The sequence below is a fragment of the Colossoma macropomum genome, unplaced genomic scaffold (assembly GCF_904425465.1).
Source record: "Colossoma macropomum unplaced genomic scaffold, Colossoma_macropomum, whole genome shotgun sequence".
Taxonomy (NCBI): Eukaryota; Metazoa; Chordata; class Actinopteri; order Characiformes; family Serrasalmidae; genus Colossoma; species Colossoma macropomum.
The window spans coordinates 1,404,427-1,420,143 of NW_023494803.1; the positions used below are offsets into that span (position 1 = coordinate 1,404,427).

The 15,717-nt window shown below is 40.9% G+C and overlaps 1 protein-coding gene across 1 annotated transcript in view; it reads right to left on the reverse strand.

The window, feature by feature from the left end:
- Positions 1–7,547: 7,547 nt before the first annotated feature.
- ush2a (Usher syndrome 2A (autosomal recessive, mild)) overlaps positions 7,548–15,717 on the reverse strand; it is a 399,698-nt gene continuing 391,528 nt past the window's right edge. The window contains exons 69-72 of the mRNA XM_036594065.1: positions 14,148–14,383; positions 11,680–11,745; positions 8,130–8,354; positions 7,548–7,706 (exon numbers count right to left, since the gene is read on the reverse strand). Coding sequence (XP_036449958.1) covers positions 7,617–7,706; positions 8,130–8,354; positions 11,680–11,745; positions 14,148–14,383 — 617 coding nt within the window. The 3' untranslated portion in view covers positions 7,548–7,616. The remainder of the gene's footprint in view (positions 7,707–8,129; positions 8,355–11,679; positions 11,746–14,147; positions 14,384–15,717) is intronic.

Consider the following 15,717-nt stretch of genomic DNA (forward strand, 5'->3'; position numbering starts at 1 on the left):
GGCTCATCCAGAGGTAAACAATCACAACTGCCAACGAACCTCAGTCGTTCGTTGGCAGGGTCAGGAGGGTTCAGTTTCACCTTCTCCAGCATCACAGGAGCATCATGAAGCTTCATTGACTGACAGCTGGGCTCATCACCCACAATGTGTTTGAGCTCGCTGTAAAACGGGCACGTTAGTCGGACACGGTCACTTCTTTGGGTCGCGTCCTCGGATTCTTTAAACTTTGCTTTCAGACTTTTCTGTGACGCTGCAGCCTCGTTCTCCTCCGGCTGCGTTCAGTCATTGCTTTAGAAATCCCTTCGAACACGGAGGGTTTTGAATGAGTCTCTTCTATTTTTTTTACAACAGAAACATCAGCCTAAATGTTTGAGTCTCAGCGTCGCGAAATTATGACGAATGCAGAGTTGAATTTACGTAAAAGTGAACATGAATTCCTATCTGGCTGTTCAGACTGAGTCGCATTGCCGCAGATCTGATTTCAGTACCACACATGAAAGCGCCTCAATCGGAATTGAAAATGTCAGATTCAGTGTGTTTGTCTGTTCACACTGACACACATCTGTGTTACATATGAGGAAAAAGATCAGATTTGGGCCACTTTCACCTGCTATGTGAACAAAGCCTGTGACCTCTTTCAGTTGGATTGTGATTGGTTCCTAGGCGCCTCACGGTTGGAAAAATATGACGCTTTGATGATGAATCTTTTTGAATCACCCTGTATTTTCTATAGGGTTTAAATCTGAACTCTGACCAGCCAAAACCATCAGTAAAAAACAGTATTTTGGGCTCTATTTGTTGCTCAGGAATGCAGGCCTGTATTTTGTTGAAACAACCGTCCTATGAACCTCCAAAATGTCCCTCTACGTATTGAGAACCGCCATGTTAGAACATGGACAGCACCAAATATGCAGGACAGGGGTGCTTGAGTGCCAGAAGTGAGAACCACTGGTCCACAAGTTACTACCAAAAACACGAACAGTCACTGTTATTAGCCCACACTGAAGCGGTGGGGTTATCAGTAACATATCACTATATATCTACATATCTCAGACATTGGTGGAAGTGGAGCTGAAATACCTGTACAGAGCACGGCTGGCTGTTTGCTTGCTAGCTTTTTAGCATGCGTTCATAGTACTTAAGTTGCTTTTTGTTGCTCTCAGTACCCATTACAGACTTTTTACCGACTTCTAAAGCACTTTAGTCCACTTAGTGTCTGTCAGTGTCTGTTACCTGCAAAGGAGTAACAAATTAATGTTTCACATAACAAGATACAAAATTCTGCAGGTTTAGACAGGTGAACTACAACGAACTGACAGTTAGATTTCATTCTACTACCACAGATAGTGAAGTCCTGTAGGCCTTATCCATATTTTGTTTTCTTTCTATAAACTAACGGCACTTTATTTTGGTGTTACAGCGTCTAATGAAGGGAATATTCAAGTTTTTGCCAGGTGCCTTTGATAGAGTCAGTTCTTTGGCTTGTTACATGATGTAAAATTCAGTTCTTTTGTCACTTCTTCTCTATGGTTGTGAGATCTGGAGGTAGTTTGTGAAGAGAGATTGGTTAACACTTCAGTTCATAAGGCTACATGACCCTTAAGCTCATAAACGTACATCCAGGCTTATTCCAGGTGTCATCCTCTGTCATGAAGGCTACTTTTGTCAACTTTGACGTCAAATTGATAATGTCAGATCTGCCACTGGGTTATGTTGACACTTATAACACACAATGTAACAGCTGACTTTGTGGCTTAGCGTATATCACAGTGACATAATGCTGATAGTGTGAAAGCTTAAAGCTTATAAATGGTCAAAATGTACTCACTTTAGCTAGCACTGCTGTGTCTGATCCACTCAGACCAGCACAACACACACCAACACACCACCACCACGTCAGTGTGTTACTGCAGTGCTGAGAATGATCCACCACCCAAATAGTACCTGCTCTGTGAGGGTCCATGGGGGTCCTGACCACTGAAGAACAGGGTAAAAGGGGGCTAACAAAGTATCAGAGAAACAGATGGACTACAGTCTGTAACTGTAGAACTACAAAGTGCACCTATATAGTAAGTGGAGCTGATAAGATGGACAATGAGTGCAGAAACAAGGAGGTACTCATAATGTTATGCCTGATCGGTGTATGATGCCTACTGGAATGTTTGTGAAGAGCCTATGCAGGTGTCGTGTAGCCTTATGAACACTGGGATTACTGCAGATGTTGGTTTTATGAAATTAGGCTAACTTTGCACAAAATCCTGTTTTACAGATGAAACTTTATCCAGGTTCATTACATTATTCATTACCCACAAAAGTGTCTCAGAGCCAATGAGCAGCTATCAGTTTGGTTTATTCAATTCAGTTTGAGTTATATATCAGATAGTGTGGTGTTCTGACGTTACTGAGTCTTTAAAGCTTTTTAGGTCATTTTGTCGTCTTTTGTAACTGGTGAGTTCAGCTCAGCCTATTTATTTGTGTGAATTTTATTGTGCACTATTAAATATTACTCCTCTAACTCTGCATTGACCTGTGGCTGCTAGCCATCCGGTGGATGATGGTGATTACCATCAGCAGTGCCGAGAGAGGTGGCGCACTGTCAGCTGACTGCAGTAATGTCCCACCAGGCATTGGATTGGAAACGTCGGTCGGACGTTTTAGACGTCAGACGTTGTAGAGGACGATGCTGGTGTAAGTGTAACCGAGCCTCAGTATTAATTCTGTTACATATTTGCTTTGTTAGATGTTGCCTTTCTCTGCTTTACTTAACACTACAATGATGTTCAAACAGGCATTTTTTTTTTTAATTTTATTTAACCAATGTTTGAGGTTCTCAAAGACGACAGATCTTTCTGGAATGAAGCTGTTTCATAAGATATGCAATGTGTTTAGAGTGTGTTTAGTAAACGTTGCTGTTTGAGTCGGCAGTCAGATGTCTGCAAAGTTGTCACTATATATCTTTATAATTATCTTTATAATTATAGTGCTTACATAATATATAACCCATATTATTTTGGATTGCATTTGCACTCGTTGTGAAGATGTAGTGTTTAGCTCTATATACACAGATGTTAAGCTAATTATACTTCTCTGTTGCTCCATTGTCACTTTCTGCTTAGCCACGACTTGGCTGTGTTTACACTTTTAATCCTACCAGAGAGAAATGTACAGTATATCACTATTGACGTGGCATATCATGGGTTTAACATTCATTGTAAGCCATTAATGTGCATTATATGTTATTTTATTATGTAATACAGGGAGATTCACTCGAAAGAGGCCCCGAATATTCTGTAATAACTCTCTCTAGGATGAAGCAATCTGAACCAAACAACGTGCAATGAGCTCCTCAGTATATAGAGCTTCGAACAAGCCGGGATGCCCCTGAGTCGGAGCGATGAGGTAGGCACCGGACAGCCATCATGACGTTTAACCTCCCTTGTACCCCTTCACTCGGTCACTCGACTTCTCATCAGGATGGTGGTGTACAGTGCGTCAAGGTATGCAGCATATTTTTTTGGTTCAGGATGCTTCATCCTAACAGGAGTTACAGCAGAAGATTCGGGGCCTCGTTCGAGTGAATCTCCCTGTACATCAGTTCTTGTGCATTTGAAAATATGAGGGAATGACTAGTAGTAATGCATTACGTGCCACACTTCCAGTTTTGGTGTGCCTCATTAGCAGACTTCAGTTGTCACTACACAAAATGAGTTAACTGCCCAGATTAGTGGTGCTTTTATTGGTGCAAAACTGCCCACATACTGAGTATTATTATTATTAATATCACTAAAATTTTGGTAACTGCACAGTTAATCAGTGATGGACCAACCATCGCTGTGCAAGTGGAGCAACTGGTATAAAGAGGGAGACTTCTTTAGTAACAACCGATGGATTTTCCTTTAGTTTCTTTCATTTTCATTCCGTCTAATAATGGAAACTCGCAGAATGTCCGTGGCAACAGAGCATCCTCATCATTCCCATACCTCAAACAGCTGCTGCTCCTGCCATGTGGTGGAAATGAGTGTTTCCTCCTTGACTTATGCAAAGACAACAAGCCTGAAACAGTTGCTTAAGCAAATTCTGCACTTTGCATTAGACAGTAACTACACTAGGATGATCCTGCTAGGCCTTGTAAGTGTTGCATGCTAATCAAGTCACTAGTCTACACAACACTAGTCCTGCAAAGACTTACGTTAGAATTACTGTATGATAAACACCTTCCTGGAGCTGTCGATCGTACATTGACGAGCTGATCGATGTAGGTGATATAATCCTTGTCGTTTCACAGCTTTTTTGTCACAGCTCAAGTCTCCCTTCGGCTTATACTGGAGCTTATATTGTGCTTGTTGGAAGAAATGTTCGTGCTTAAACCGTGTGAGCTGGCCGTCTCACACGGTGGGTCCAAGTCAGATTCCGCACTCGAAACGATGCAAACAGACCAACTAGCAAAGCACGGCTGCAGAACGCATGCATTAAGGGGACTGATGTGACAGATGTGTAATGTCTGACTCAGTTCAGTGAAAGTCTCCATATTTCAAGGATGAAATCAAGTGTAATACTCATTAAGGTACTGACACCAGTGACTTGAAATGGTACTTTGCTTTGTAGCCCTTTGTACCCTGTTGACACAATAAAGAAGTAACCGAACAGATCCAGTTATTCAGAGTCATGATTTTAATACATACAGCAACAGCACAGTTTATACATGAACGCTTTACACACAATACTTATGACCAAAAAATGGAAGGAAATGATTTCACATTAAAGTACATTCTTGTTTACAAAAAAAAAAAACATATAAATTACAATAGAAACAATAAATAATACTGACGATCTTTAAAAAATTTGAAAAAAAAATCAGGATTCTGCTGAAGTTGGAAAGAAGCACTGAAACGGAAGGTATTGCTATATCGTACAGGTTTAAAACAACCTCTCGAAAAACACATGCGACACCTATTATCCACATGTGACATTATAAAGAAATATAAAAACGTCTGGACTTTACATTAACGTCACATTTAAGACACTGATCAGTTGGCATTGTCACAATTATTGATACTATATTGCTTGGTCTAGTAGGCACAACTTCACACGAGCTATGTTTCCATTACTATCGTCCCATAAACACACAGACACTTTATGAAATGATGTTTCCATTTAAGAACCTATGAGTGGAAAGGAGATAGTTAAAGAGTGGTTTTACACAGATCTCTCTCTAGATTCTACTGTCAGAGCCTTAAACTGGATTTTTTAACTCAGCATATTGATTGGACTATATAGATGCTGTTATATACTTACTATATACATCAGGGGCCATATTACAGAAAATCTGAGATCATATCTGCTTTATTGTCATGGCAACTTTGGTTAAGACTGAATTTAGGACAGAAGCCATTATAGAACAACAGTTAGTCTTAAGTCTATAATCTTCTCTTATTTCCAAATAAGAAAACAAACATCCTAAGTTGCCAAAATAACCTTAATATTGTCTTAACTTTAAGATGAACCCCAGAGCGTCTTACCTTCTGTTTAACCATCTGTTTCTGTTGTTTTATGCAGCTCAGTTCACTATAACCAGCATAATGACGGCACATTTATCTACACTGACAACTGAGTTTTTAAAACCCCAGACGCTGCAGACTCGATCTCCACCGCCCCTCTGATCACCTTCGTGTGTTAATGTTGATGATGAAATATTACAGTGATGGAGTAACGTTAGCGCGCTCGGCTAAAGCGTTTGGGAAATGGAGACTGAAACTGTGGAGCGGCGACGCTCTGATAAACAGCAGGGGGCGCTCTCACAATACTCTCAACTCTCAGTTTATCACGCTTAATTTTATTAGACCTTTTTTACATCAGTAACGGTAGCTAACGTTAGCTGTCTGGCTAACTAATTTGATTACATATGTTTCAGCTGTGCGGGTAGGGTCGGTTGCTAGGTAACAGACACGACAGTTGATTGTCGACTTCAGTCGAGTAAGATTTCCTAACTTGAGATAAGAAAAGATGCTGTAAGATAAGATTCTTAAATTAAGGTCAGATTTGCTTCTGTAGTACAAATTAGTGAAAAACCCTCTCTCACCCTATCTCGACCGGTCAGATCTTCAGTTAAGACAAAAAGATAGCAGGTTTCTGTAACACGGCCCCTGGTCTGTGAGCAAAGTAACCCTAAAGCCCCAGTTCAGTGAGTCTGATGTTGGATAACATTTGGTACGTCAGCTCATCGGGTTCTGTACCACACTGAGTTTCAACCTCTTACAGCTTAAAGCAACATGACCACACTAAAGGAAACAGTGATCAACAAGTAAACATCGTTCTCAGGGTTAACATGGAAGCAGTGAGGCGACGTCTGTGCTGCACACGGTTCGTGTTGAAGAGGTAGCTGCCACGTTTTTCACAGCACACAGTACATTTTACCTTTATAAACTGATGAATAACCGTTGCATCTCTATTGCTTAGTTACAGTATGAGGAACAAAATCCCACGATTAGTCTGTAAGAGGTTTTAAAGGGTGTGTTACACCGGTCAGGCATAACATTATGACCACCTCCTTGTTTCTACGCTCATTGTCCATTTTATCAGCTCCACTTACTATATAGGTGCACTTTGTAGTTCTACAGTTACAGACTGTAGTCCATCTGTTTCTCTGATACTTTGTTAACCCCCTTTTACCCTGTTCTTCAGTGGTCAGGACCCCCATGGACCCTCACAGAGCAGGTACTATTTGGGTGGTGGATCATTCTCAGCACTGCAGTAACACTGACGTGGTGGTGGAGTGTTAGTGTGTGTTGTGCTGGTCTGAGTGGATCAGACACAGCAGTGCTGCTGGAGTTTTTAAACACCTCAGTGTCGCTGCTGGACTGAGAATAGTCCACCAACCAAAAACATCTAGCCAACAGCGTCCTGTGGGCAGCGTCCTGTGACCACTGATGAAGGACTAGAGGATGACCAACACAAACTGTGCAGCAGCAGATGAGCTATCGTCTCTGACTTTACATCTACAAGGTGGACCGACAAGGTAGGAGTGTGTAATAGAGTGGACAGTGAGTGGACACTGTTTAAAAACACAGCAGCACTGCTGTGTCTGATCCACTCAGACCAGCACAACACACACTAACACACCACCACGTCAGTGTTACTGCAGTGCTGAGAATGATCCACCACCCAAATAGTACCTGCTCTGTGAGGGTCCATGGGGGTCCTGACCACTGAAGAACAGGGTAAAAGGGGGCTAACAAAGTATCAGAGAAACAGATGGACTACAGTCTGTAACTGTAGAACTACAAAGTGCACCTATATAGTAAGTGGAGCTGATAAAATGGACAATGAGCGTAGAAACAAGGAGGTGGTCATAATGTTATGCCTGATCGGTGTGTGTGTGAGGGGGCTAAACCAACATGTCAGGAGCTCATCATTCACCTTACTCCTCTCACATAAATAACTCATCCTGTTTATGTCCACATTTAAAGCTCTTCAAAGGTGGCAACATGGTTTACTGCGGTCAGAGAAAAGAAGAGATGCTCTGAAGTCTGCCCACGGCTTTAAGGGTACTCTTCTCGTGTGTGCTTGTGCATGTTTAAGAGTAAGAGAGAGTGTGGGTGAAAAAGAGAGAAGGAGCTCTATAGGTGTGTGTCTGTAAACATAGTATGTTCTTTCTTTACTGAGCTGAAGCCCTTAACCGTTTCCGCAAATTCCTCGTCTCCCACGTACTGCAACACAAAGAACGTGAGGGTGAGCACTCAGATTACATGGTATGGAAAAAAGTACAAGTATTGGGATTATATTGCTGAATACAGCGGCTGTAATATGACATTAACGTACCCAAAACATTAAAAGTCAGGGGTGTGAAATGATTAAAATAATTTTAATATATTTTGTGTTGGCTGCCGTTTAATAAAAGCAATGATCCACTCGAGGCAGTGGGGTACGGCGACTTTATCACGGGGAAGGGAGTGACCCACAGCCTCTCGTGGCTTACTGCTTTATTATATACTGTATATGACTAGTGGCAGATAAATAGAATCTGCTCTAGTTAGAAGGCGAACAGTTCACTTATCATAATATCTGTGCATTAAATCAACAAAACCCCCGTCTCTTTTTCTTCAATCCACATACATACAGATCTGTCTCACCATGCCGCTGTCGGTGCCCTGCAGGTCGGGGTCCCAAGTCAGGCCTGCCAGAGATTTCTTATCGGTCGTGTCGAGGAGCTGACTGACACTTCGGTGCAGGGAATTCTGGGAGTATGCGTGGCTCAGCTGGCTCTGGCTGGGCGCACGCAACACAGACATGGTGGTCTGGTAGCTGTGATTGCTGATGCGGGAGCCGGGACCGCCAATCTTAGTGTCAGTCAGACCCTGAGAGACAACATACACAGTCAAAATGAAGCTTTCCCAGCTTACCTGAGACCCAGCACAGCCAACAGCGTCACTAAACTCTCTCCACATTACTCAGTGTGTTTACAGGCACATTAATAACATGATCACTGTCCGATTTCATCAGCTAACAGGTTATTTAGGTGTTCAACAGATTTCATGAATTCTGGTAAACAGGTTATCCAGCAAATGTGTACCATTAATCCAATGGAGGTAATATAGTGGAAGAACTTAAACTGCCCTGCTTTTTCTTCTCCACTATGAATGTGTTAAAACTGATCCAGATGGAGTTTTCCTAACCATGCCTTACTGCGAGGGAGCTTTGAAACACTTCAGATCTGGTTCTGGCACGGCTGTGAACAAGCCTGGCCCAGTAAGTTTCTTTAGAACAGATCATGAGTGACTGTTTACATCTAAATGGTTTGATTATGCAGACATTTTGAAAAATCTGTTCCGCGTGACGTACATGTAAACACACTCGTTACATCCATGCAGAAGGAAACAGCGAAACAGATCATGAGAAACTGAAAAGCGAGCAGAATCAACCTGAGATGATTAAAGCTGCCCAACAAGGTTTTGGTCCATCAAGAGAAAAGTGGTGCCACAGAGCAAAAAGGTCACCAAAAATCATAATCGTCACTGTCCAAAGAAAAACAGGTATCTCCAAAATAGCTTTACAGGAGAGAGTAAAAACCCTCTTACCTTTCAGTGTTAGTCAATGTAAAGAGATGTTATTCTGAGTGATTTTTGAGCATTTCTATTGGTCCATTCATTATGAAATTATCAGGACAGCTGTTGTGTTGAAATGATATAGAAAGGTAAAATTGGACAAAAATACATGGTACATGGTTTTCTTTGGAATGACGATATACTTCTGCGTTTTATGCCATCAGCAACAAGCTGTGCTGTACTGTAACACCTCTCCTGACTCATCTGACTGATTTAAACAATGCTCAGTTCTCCTAGGCTTAAGGCTACAGCCCCATCTGCTGGACAAAAACTGCTGTGCAGCTATATTTTACATATAATGGCAAACCTTCAGTTTGAGAGAGCAGAGGCAGTTTTTGCACTAGGCAAAGGCAGGTGGTCACCTGGGGCCCCCATGAAAATACAAATCACATACACTGTATGCCCTGATGTTAAATAACCAATTCCAATACATATATATATATATATATATATAAACACTACATGGATAAAAGTTTTGGGACACACCTCAATCACTGAACTCAGGTGTTTCATTCAGTCTCATTGCCACAGGTGTATAAAATCAATCACCTAGCCATGCAGCCTGCCTTCACACACATTAGTGAAAGAACGAGTCGCTCTAAAGAGCTCACTGAATTCGAGTGTGGTGCTGTGACAGGATTCCACTGCAACAACATGTCAGTTCATGAAATTTCTTCCCTCCTAGATTTTCTACGATAAACCGTGAGTGTATTATTGAAAAGTGGAAGTGTTTAGGAACCACAGTAACTCAGCCACGAAGTGTCAGACCATGTAAAGTTACAGAGCGGGTCGCCGAGCTCTGAGGAGCACAGAGCATAAAAGAGACCAACGTCTGCTGATCAATAACTGCAGAATTCAAACCTCCTCTGGCATCAACATCAGCACTAATACTGTGGAGTTTCATAGCAGGGTTTCCATGGCTGAGCAGCTGCATGCAGCCTTACATCACCAAGCACAATGCCAAGCGTCGGATGGAGTGCAGTAAAGCGCCGCCACTGGACTCTGGAGCAGTGGAAACGTATTGTGATGAATCAGCTTCTCTATCTGTCAGTCTGATGGACGAGTCTGGGTTTGGCGAATGCCAGGAGAACGTTACCTGCCTGACTGCACTGTGCCAGCTGTAGAGTTTGGTGGAGGAGGGATGATGATATGGGGCTGTTTTTCAGGGGTTGGTCTAGAACCCTTAGTTCCAGTGAAGGGGAATCTTAATGCTTCATTCTGGACAACTGTACACTTCCAACTTTGTGGAACAGTTTGGGGAAGAACCTTTCCTGTTCCAGCATGACTGAGCCCCAGAGCACAAAAGCAGCTCCATAAAGGCCTGACTGGGTGAGTTTGGTGTGGAAGAACTTGACTGACCCTCACAGAGCCCTGACCTCAACCCCATCCAACACCTTTGGGATGAACTAGAATGGAGAGTGTGAGCCAGACCCTCTCGTCCAACATCAGTGTCTGACCTCACAAATGCTCTTCTGGATGAATGGGCAGAAATTCCCACAGACTCTCCAACATCTTGTAGAAGCTTCCCAGAAGAGTGGAAGCTGTTAGAGCTGCAAAGGGGACCAGCTCCATATTAATGGCTGTGGATTTAGAATGGGATTCATAAAAGGTCCTGTGGGTGTGATGTGTGGGTGTCCCAATACTTTTGCCCCTATACTATATATATATATATATATATTAATAAAAATAATAAAATCAGTGAAACCAATTTTTCTTATGGAAACTAAAATGCAAAAACAAGCTGTTATGAATTAACGTATTCTGTGAAAATCATTTACATAAATTTGTCGATTCTGCCCGCAAGTTTAGCCCCGCCCACTCATGCTAAAGTTATAAAGAGTGTTTCAACTTGGACTGTTTTTTCAAATGAAGCGCAATACAGGACAGCCAATCAGAGCAGTGCTCATTTACATATGAGAATATGTACGGGATAAAGAGAGACTGGAAAAATGGTCATCTTGAAATAAATTATGACTGTTTTTGGTACACTGTGTCCTCAGGGACAATGATGACATACAGGGAAAGTGTAGTATATGGGCCCTTTACATCTCATAATGAATTATTAGATATATCTTCTAGATTTAAGACAATTTCACTTGCCAAGATATTTTTTGAACTGTAGACTCTGGAGATTATTTAAAAATGTGCACCCAGGGGCCCCCCGTTCCTGACTTTTGCCTAGAACCACAAAATCGTTTAATCCGCCCCTATTGAGAGGACCATGAATGACATACACAGCATCATTTCAACCTGAAAAGTGAGTTTGAAAAAGCCCAAACGTGCATGCACACACACAAAGCAACTAAAATTGGAAAAGCAAGCCATTTCATAATAAAGGCAATCCAAAAAAAAAAAAAAGTCAGAAATTAAAGAAACTAATTCAGTCAAGCGGTCGGCTCTGTCTTTGTAGGAAAGAGCCGATGAGAACGCTGCGGTGGGCGCTGTACCTCAGTGTGCATGGTAAACCCCTTTAAGGTTACGCTGCTGGACGAGTCCGGCACACTGTCGAACTGCGAGGAGAGAGTGAGGCGTGAGCAGAGAGAAAGAGGGAGAGAAGGAGTGCAGGGTGAGTGCTTACCATTCCTCCATCAGTCTGAAGGAGAGCAGTGGAAGCATGGTTAGAGCACAGCTCAGAGCACGGCCTCTGCAGCGCCGCGCAGGCAGCCAGCCGGTACAGGAGGAACAGGGAAAAACGTTTAAAGAGAGAGGAATTACAGGAAGAGAGAGGACATGCTAGACTATCTTAGCAGCCAGTCTTGTTTACTTATGTATTCAGGGCTCGTGTACTTGCTCATTGCTTTCTATAATACATCCACAAGGTGGCAGCATTAACAAGATAAAACAAATGCATACCAGCACCCTCTTGTGGAAATTTGACACAAGTACAAGTGCTCTGGGAATTCAGTAGGGATGATGAAAAGAGGGAGCACAGAACAGATGCAGAGTTTGTTTTCCAAAGCAACTGAAATACCTTTTAACTACAGATTCATGACACAATGAGGTCGTTTAAACTAGTGGTGTACAAGTATGTCTCACCTACCAGCATCTCGCTGCTGTCGGAGCAAAACCTCGTATCTCCAAAATGGTAACTTTACAGGAGAAGGAAAAAACATACTTTACTCTTAATGTAAGTCAATGGAACCAGACTTCTTTCCAAGTCATTTCGGGCCGTTTCTTTTGATCCATCTTTCATTTAATTTACACAGAATGTGAAGAACAACAGGCTTTTTCAAATTATGTCAAAAACTGGAAATGGACAAAAATGGAGATACGAGGTTTTCTTCCGACAGCATCTGCTCTTCAGTAAATAAATGTTATTGGTTGCCATTTAATATCTGATGCATATTTGTTAATTACACCAGTGGTTCCCAGTGCTGCTCCTGGAAAACCCCTGCGCTGTGTTTTAGTATTTTTCCTGCTCTAACAATCCTGAAGCTAATTAACAAGCCGTACTTGAGTTGAATTGAATGTGCAGGGAAAACACTAAACCGGTGGTCCTCCAGGACCAGAGTGGGGACCTTAGAACATAGAAATGTTTTCATTTAGCATTGTTTGTATTATTTGTGTTATTAGCCATAGAGCCATTCACTCCATAACACTGATCTACTGAAATGGGTTAAAGTATTGACTGTATGAGCTCTGAAAACGGGCGACACTAATCTGGATGATGGTTGATTTGGACACGTTTGTAAAGTCGGAAAACTGTCACATCACTAAATCCTAATTACAGATGTGACTGGGGGTCACTAGCAACTGGTAAATCTGAGCCTTGTTTATATGGATCAATGGCATTGAAGTGCTTTTTTCCAGATCAAATAATTGAATAAATCCATGACATATTACAATATTCTGTGATGCTGCTTTTAAGCAAATACATTTTCAATGCATCAAAGTAGCATCTACTTAAATCCCAAGTCTAAACATGCCAGGTGGGCGGCTGTCCATCCACACACGCATATAAAGCCATATAAAACGGTAAATAAAATAGTTTGGTGTGATTTTATGTTTCTATGTAACCTTTAAAAGCATTACATGCTGCAAAGTAGGGAAGCGTTAAAAGTCACTAAAAAACTTTTGTCAAAGTCAGGTGGTGTGAAACCAGGAAAACCATGAATGTGTGATTATTATGGTAATGTTTATTTACGTATAAACTTTAGTTCAAGGACAAAGCTCTGAAAAAACTAGTTTATAACTTCGAATTTAACCAGTTTAAAAATTTAAAATATAATCAGTTTTATCAATGTCTAGTTTCACCACATTTTCAGGGTCGTAAAATTAATAATCTTGGTTAAAAAAAATGTATACCATTATAAAAGCTATTAAACAAATATCAATGCATTGATTCTTCCAAAAATCATATCCTTTTTTAACAATGCTTTTTAAAAATCATTTTAAAAGCTTTATTTGTTACTGATCCAAATGCCAAGATGGACCAGTACCAGCTTGTTTTACTGTGTTTGTAAAGTATCAGACATTATAACAGACTGAAACTCATAAACTTGCTCGTGGGTATATTTTGTTTTTTCCATCTGATTTTACATGTTTAAATCGTAAGGCAAATTATTCAGTAACTGCACAAAATAAATTTTCACAGAACATGTGTTTTATGATCACACATATTGCTATATGCTTACAATTTACTGCTGAAAGCCAAAAATCTGAGACGCTCTTTGTATTATTTTATAAACATAGTTTTTACAGAGCAGATCACTGAAGAGACGCCATCTGTTTATAGTTTATAGCCCAGATTTGTGGAAAAATGGGTCGACTTTCAGTAGAAAAAAAAATGGTGAGTTCAGCTTCTTTTATTATAAGGGTTTAAAATTACATCACCATCTATTAGACTGGAACGAAGACAGTTACAGCCTCATACGACCCCCACCTTTAGAATGTAGCTTATGAAATATGAAAGTTATGAAATTAAGAATATGACGAAGTGCGTTTAGGAACCAAAAAAGGCTAAACTCAGATATTCACAAGTTTCTGAGTTCACAAGGACCATCACAACTCAAAAGGTTAAAATTAGTGCTGCATCTGCAATCTCACCAAGTACGAGTCACTAGGTGGGTATTTGGGGCTTCTCCGCTGCAGAGGCTGAAGTGGGGGTCTCTCTCTGATGAAGGGGGGTTTGTTGAGGGCTCTGCGCAAGACCAGGCCCAGCAGCAGAGCCATCAGCAGCAGCCCCACGAAGGCCATGAGGAGGATAAACCACAGCTCAGTGTAGAACCTGTAACCAGCCCCATACAACCCTGTTTTACCACCTGACGTGGCTTCCACAGCATCTGTTTGGGGGGAGAATGTTTCGTTTAGACATTCAGTTGAGATTTTATATAAACTCTTCCACATCTAGTTTGGAATATACTGAAGAAGAAGTGGAAAAACCTTGGACAATAGGAGACATTAGCATATTATTTATAAATTAGTAAGTTACCCCGTGATTAGGAACGTCTTAGACTGGGAGCAAACTAAAGATACATACAGAAATCCTGTCTGTTCACCATGTACCTTTACATTTATTAGGAATTTATGTCTGTGCTCGGTCGGATCTGGGAACGCTAAGGCCTAATCGGTTGTGTAGTTCTGAACGTCTATCATAAAATAGCTATTGGTAGTAACATCAACTTTATTTCATCTTTTTCCACCAAGCAACAGTAGCGAAGTTTACATCCACATACTTATGTGTATTTTGATATATCAAATAAAAAAGGGTAGATGGAAATGGCAAATATCCAAAGAAATCACCAAAATTTGCATATAATACAGATATAATCACATCAGAAAAGCATTTGATGAATAAATAATTATAAATGCAAATACAACCCCATTTCCCAAAAAAGTTGGGACGCTGTGCAAAATGTAAATAAAATCAAAATGCAATGATCTGCAAATTGTTTAAACCCTATATTTCATTGAAAAAAGTACAAAGACAACAGATCAAATGTTGAAACTGACAAATTTTATTGTTTATTTTTTACTATTTGCCCGTTTTGAATTTGATGCCAATAACACGTTCCAAAAAAGTTGGGACGGGGGAAACAAAAGGCTTGTAAAGTTGTGTAACGCTAAAAACTTGATTGGCAACAGGTCAGTAACATCACTGGGTATAAAAAGCATCTTAGAGAGTCTTTCAGAAGTAAAGATGAGGAGGGTTCACCACTCTGTGAAAGACTGCACCATCAAATAGTGCAACAATTCAAGAATAACGTTTCTCAACGTAAAACAGCAAAGAACTTTTGCTTTTCATCATCTGCGGTACAGAATATCATTAAAAGATTCAGAGAATCTGGAGAAATCTCTGTATGTAAAGGTCAAGGCCAAAAACCAGTATTTACTGGCTGTGATCTTTGGGCCCTCAGACAGCACTGCATTAAAAACAGACATGATTCTGTAGTGGAAATCACTGCATGGGCTCAGAAACACTTCTGAAAACCACTGTCTGTGAAAACAGTTCGTCACTGCATCCACAAATGCAAGCTAAAACTCTAAAATGCAAAGAAGAAACCAAAACAGGATCCAGAAATGCTGCCACCTTCTCTGGGCCTGAGCTCATTTAAAATGGACTGAGGGGAAGTGGAAAAGTGTCCTGTGGTCCGACGAATCAACATTTAAAATTCTT